Source organism: Mus pahari, chromosome 17, assembly GCF_900095145.1.
Source record: "Mus pahari chromosome 17, PAHARI_EIJ_v1.1, whole genome shotgun sequence".
NCBI classification, from domain to species: Eukaryota; Metazoa; Chordata; class Mammalia; order Rodentia; family Muridae; genus Mus; species Mus pahari.
This window is the reverse complement of record NC_034606.1, coordinates 64,361,109-64,365,671: the sequence shown is the minus strand read 5'-3', so window position 1 is coordinate 64,365,671 and position 4,563 is coordinate 64,361,109. Positions and strand designations below refer to the sequence as shown.

The window sequence follows — 4,563 nt, the reverse complement described above, 5'->3', positions numbered from 1 at the left end:
AAAGAAGAAGAAGAAGAAGAAGAAGAAGAAGAAGAAGAAGAAGAAGAAGAAGAAGAAGAAGAAGAAGAAGAAGAAGAAGAAGAAGAAGAAAGAAGACGACTAGACACATGTAGGCATAGCTGAGTGCAGAGACCCAGGACTGACCTCTTAGGAATGGCTGTTTGATTGATTGATTTGGCAAGGTGTTCATAGGAAATAGTCAGGAACGAGAGACAGGTGGAAGGAAGAGGCCAGGGCAAGATCTGGAAAAGCCTTGTAGGCGATCAGCAGACATCAGTGGGAACTGTTTCAGCAGGTCACAACTAGACGGTAACGCCTTTATGCAGACAGCATACTTGGCAGCCGTAGACTCCTCAAATAAATGTCAGACTGGGCTGGAGAGATGCCTCCATAGCTCAGATCACTGGCTGCTCTTCAGAGGATCGGGGTTCAATTCCTAGCACCCACATAGCAGCTCACAACTATGTGTAACTCCAAGTGCAGGGGAGCCGGCACCCTCTTCCGAACGTACATAGTGCACATACATACATGCAGGCAAAGCACTCCTTCATAGAAAATAAAACAGGATCTTATAAAATAAATAATAAACTGTGTAAGTGGGCTCATTTCCTTTCTTTCTTTTTTTAAATGTTTTTTGAGACGCGTTCTCTCCCTGCAGTCCTGGCTGACTTGGACTTGCTAGGTAGACTAAGCTAGCCTGAAGCTTACAGAGATGTGTCTGCCTCTGCCTCTTGAGTGCTGGACTAAAGGCGTAGTTCCCCATGCCTGCCTAGCGAAAGCTGTTTCTCAAATATAACCAGCAGATATGTTTAGAATTTTCCTTATAGTCTGTAAATTAAAAAAAAAAAAAAAAAAAAAAAAGCAGCATTGAAATCCCTCCCCCCCTTTGTCACCTGAGGGGCGTCTCTGAAGAAATACTTATCTGGAAAATCACAGTCACGTCGTGGTTTTAATTCTGTGTTCTGTGCTTAATCCCTGACTGTCCTTTTGCTGCTTTGATTTGTTAGAACTCTAGGCTGAACTGCAAGGTCAGAGCATTTTAATTACAGCACAAAGGAGCACGGGTTGCAGTGAATCATAGCTGGGAGAGTGGGTGGGGAGGGAAGGGGCAGAGAGCAGATACACTCCCCCCCCCCCACCACCACCAACCTGTGAGTCTGCAGACATGGCTGTGTCCAAGTCTGCGGGATTTCAGAGCCTTGGGACGCACCTCGCCACTGTTTGTTAAGCAGTGCCTAAGCACTGTTTGAACTTCAGTCTGCTGCAAAAGGACGTTGGTACTACAGGAAGTGTTCTTTAAGAAAGCAAAACACACATACACACACACACACACACACACACACACACACACACAAAAGTGGGGGTTGCTATTTATCCTTTGACAATGGAAGACTGCATTGGATTGTCTGAAACTGCCATGTGGTTGCTGGAAATTGAGCCCAGGTCCCATGAAGGAGCAGCCAGTGCTCGTAACTGCAGAGCCATCTCTGCAACCCAAAGGAAACTTTCTTGAAATACCATGCTTTGTCAAGCTGCTGTTCTTCCTTTAATGAGATGTCTGAGCATGGTCTCCGATACTCCTGCCTAGAAGTTTCTGAGTTAATGTCATCTGTCTGCTGGTGGGCAGTGATGTCAGCATTAAGTGTACCCCCACAGGTTCAAGGGGACTAGATTAAAGGGGAGAGAATATCCCAGGAAAGATGCACCTACAAATTCTCAAGAGCTGAGGGTCTTGTTTGGTTTGGGTTTTGGGTCACAGGGTCTCATGTAGCACACAGGCTGTGTTAGCAAGGATGACCCTGAATTTCTGGCCCCTCCTCTCTCTGTGGTTTCTCAAGGGTTGAGATTACGGGCATGTGCCAACCTGCCAGCAGCAAAGGCCTCTTTATAACCAAGCACGACTTTCAGAAAATGTATTTCATGTCATCAAATGAAATGCTGCATGTGAGGCCATCAGTCCAATACTTGGCACATAGTAAACACTCGCTAAATGTCAACCGTGATTATTCTGATTTATCCTTTGCCAAGGTAGAATTCCTGTAGTGAAAAGAGAGTAGGGAGAAAAAATGCTGGCATTTAGGTGTGGTCAGCCGACCACGTAGTCTCCATTGTGAATGTATTCAGCTCATTAAACACCTTGATATATACACTTGGTATCACCTATTCAATCATGCATCACTACCTTAGATACGGAACGTGCCCATCAGCAAAGGCGAGGGCCTGTATAAAGGGAGAGAGAGTTCTTTTATGTAAAGTTGATGGCTTCTGAGGAAGAGATAAATACCTATACATAGCATCTGCTTCTTGTTTAAAAAAAACTAAAATTTTTTGGTTGGTTTTTGTTGTTCTTCCCCAACCTGACACCACACAGACATACATACCAACCCCAACCCTTCACCAATGTATGGCAGTGTTTTGGTCTGTTCCCCCAAATATATATATATATATATATATATATATATATATATATATATAATTTTATGTGTATGGTTGTTTTGCCTGTGTGTATGTCTATTCCCGTGTTTGTTCCTGGCACCTGAAGTGGTCATAAAAGGTTGCTGGATCCCCTGAGACTAGAGTATTGTATTGATGATTGTGAGACACCATGTAGGTGCTGGGAATTAAATTTGGGTCTTTCAAATGAGCCCACTCTCCACGACTGGCTTTTCTCCTCTCCTCTCCTCTCCTCCCCTCCCCCATCCCCTCTCTCTGAGACAGGGTATACTGTAGCCCAGGTTATCATCAAACTCACGGTATTGCAGGGGGTTATCTTCAACTCCTGATTCCCCTGCCTCCACCTCCCAAGTCTCAACCTTTCCATAAAAAACACTCGAACAGGAAAATATGAGTAAGAGTAACCCCTGGGTTTAAATACGTTCCTTTCCCTCACCAGGGAGTGTACTTGGCGCCATCTGAGGGGGTTTGTTCTTGACGCCAGGGGTTTTTTCCTCCTAAGATGTGGCTTGAAAGTTCTTTATGAGGGAGATGATACCGGCTTGGCGGCTGAGTGCTGTCTGCTCTAGTGCTCCTCTGGAATTGAGAGGCGCGTTAATATCCTCATAAAAGACGTTTTGCTGCCTGTTGTTTAAACGCTCAGCTGTTCTGGGGCCGTTATTTCCCCCTGCAGGCTGCCAGTGACTAACTGGAGTCAGCAGGATTTTATGGCACTGGCACCAGTTTGCTCTTGTATTTTTAATGCGCTTCTTAATCCTCCTTAATCTTTTTTATTCTTGCAGGGTTCTGCAACTGAGAACAGCCCCGTGGCCCACTCTGTCCCTGCTGAAGATGGCACCTGTGAGCATTTGCTCCGAGCTCTGTGGCGGGGTCCTCCTTCTCCCTGCTATTGTCTGTAGAGAATGTACCAAACCTAGCAACCAATCTCATCAGGGTTCACCCATTCATAGCTTAGGGAAAAGTTAAATACTGTTAGCCAGCAGTGGTGGCACATGCCGTTAACCCCAGCAATCGGAAGGATGAGGTGGGCAGATGTCTGTGAGTTCAAGGCGAGCCTGGTCTGTAGAGTGAGTTCCCAGACAACCAGGGCTACACAGAGAAACTTCATCTTGAAAAGCCAAAAAGAAAAAAATTAAATATGGTTAACATGAGACAAAAAGAATATTTTAATTTTTGAGGTTTTTATTTATTGTGTTTGCCTGAATGACATCTGTGTACCACGAGCCTGTAGTATCGATCAAGGCCAGAAGATGGCATCAGATCCCTTGGGACTGGAGGAGTAGCCAGCCCTCTTACCTGCTGGGCCATTGCCCTAACTGAAAGAATGCTTTTAACAGCACTTCTCTCACTGAACTCATCCTATGTCTAAACTCTTCCAAGTCTGAAGCTACATAAACGAATCTTGACATTTTAACTTTAACAGAGGGTGTTCAAGAGAGATTGATTAATTTTTGAAGAACATTTTAAAGGCCTAAGGATTTTCCTGCTTAAGTGCTAAATTTTCATACTTTCATCCTGTTTTGGAGTATTTTAAGCCTGATTTCTCAAAGATAAAAGATTTGGGAGCTGGAGAGATGGCTCAGTGGCTAAGAGCACTGACTGCTCTTCCAGAGATCCGGAGTTCAATTGCCAGAAACCACATGGTGGCTCATAACCATCTGTAATGGGATCCAGTGCCCTCTTCTGGTGTGTGTATGAAGACAGCTACAGTGTACTCATATATAAATAAAAATAAATACATTTAAAAAAGGGTTGGGGTTAACTTGGCTCTTACCATCTCTGATTTTGAACACAGTCTCACTCTACACTGTGGGCCTGGAGCTCACTGTGTGATCTCTCCCGCCTCCCACACCTACCTGTGGCAGGCAGAGATGTGAAATGTGTGCTGCACGCTTATCATTCTGGGACCACTTCTGATTCTAATATTCAGGGTCTCTCTCTGAAGCCCTGGCTGTCCTAGAACTCACTGTGTAGATCAGGTTGTCCTCGAACTCACAGAGATCCACCTGCCTCTGCCTCCTCAGTGCTGGGACTGGAGATGTGCACTACTGTGGCCAGCTTCCTTTTCTTTTCTTTTTAATTCTTTTTTTTTTTTTTTTTTTTTTTTTT

General features: G+C 44.6%; 1 protein-coding gene across 3 annotated transcripts in view; it reads left to right on the top strand.

The window, feature by feature from the left end:
- Positions 1-4,563, top strand: part of Lima1 (LIM domain and actin binding 1) — a 97,102-nt gene that overhangs the window by 76,559 nt on the left and 15,980 nt on the right. For all 3 annotated transcript variants that reach the window (XM_021216740.2, XM_029548199.1, XM_029548198.1), the window contains exon 8: positions 3,237-3,294. In XM_021216740.2, coding sequence (XP_021072399.1) covers positions 3,237-3,294 — 58 coding nt within the window. The remainder of the gene's footprint in view (positions 1-3,236; positions 3,295-4,563) is intronic.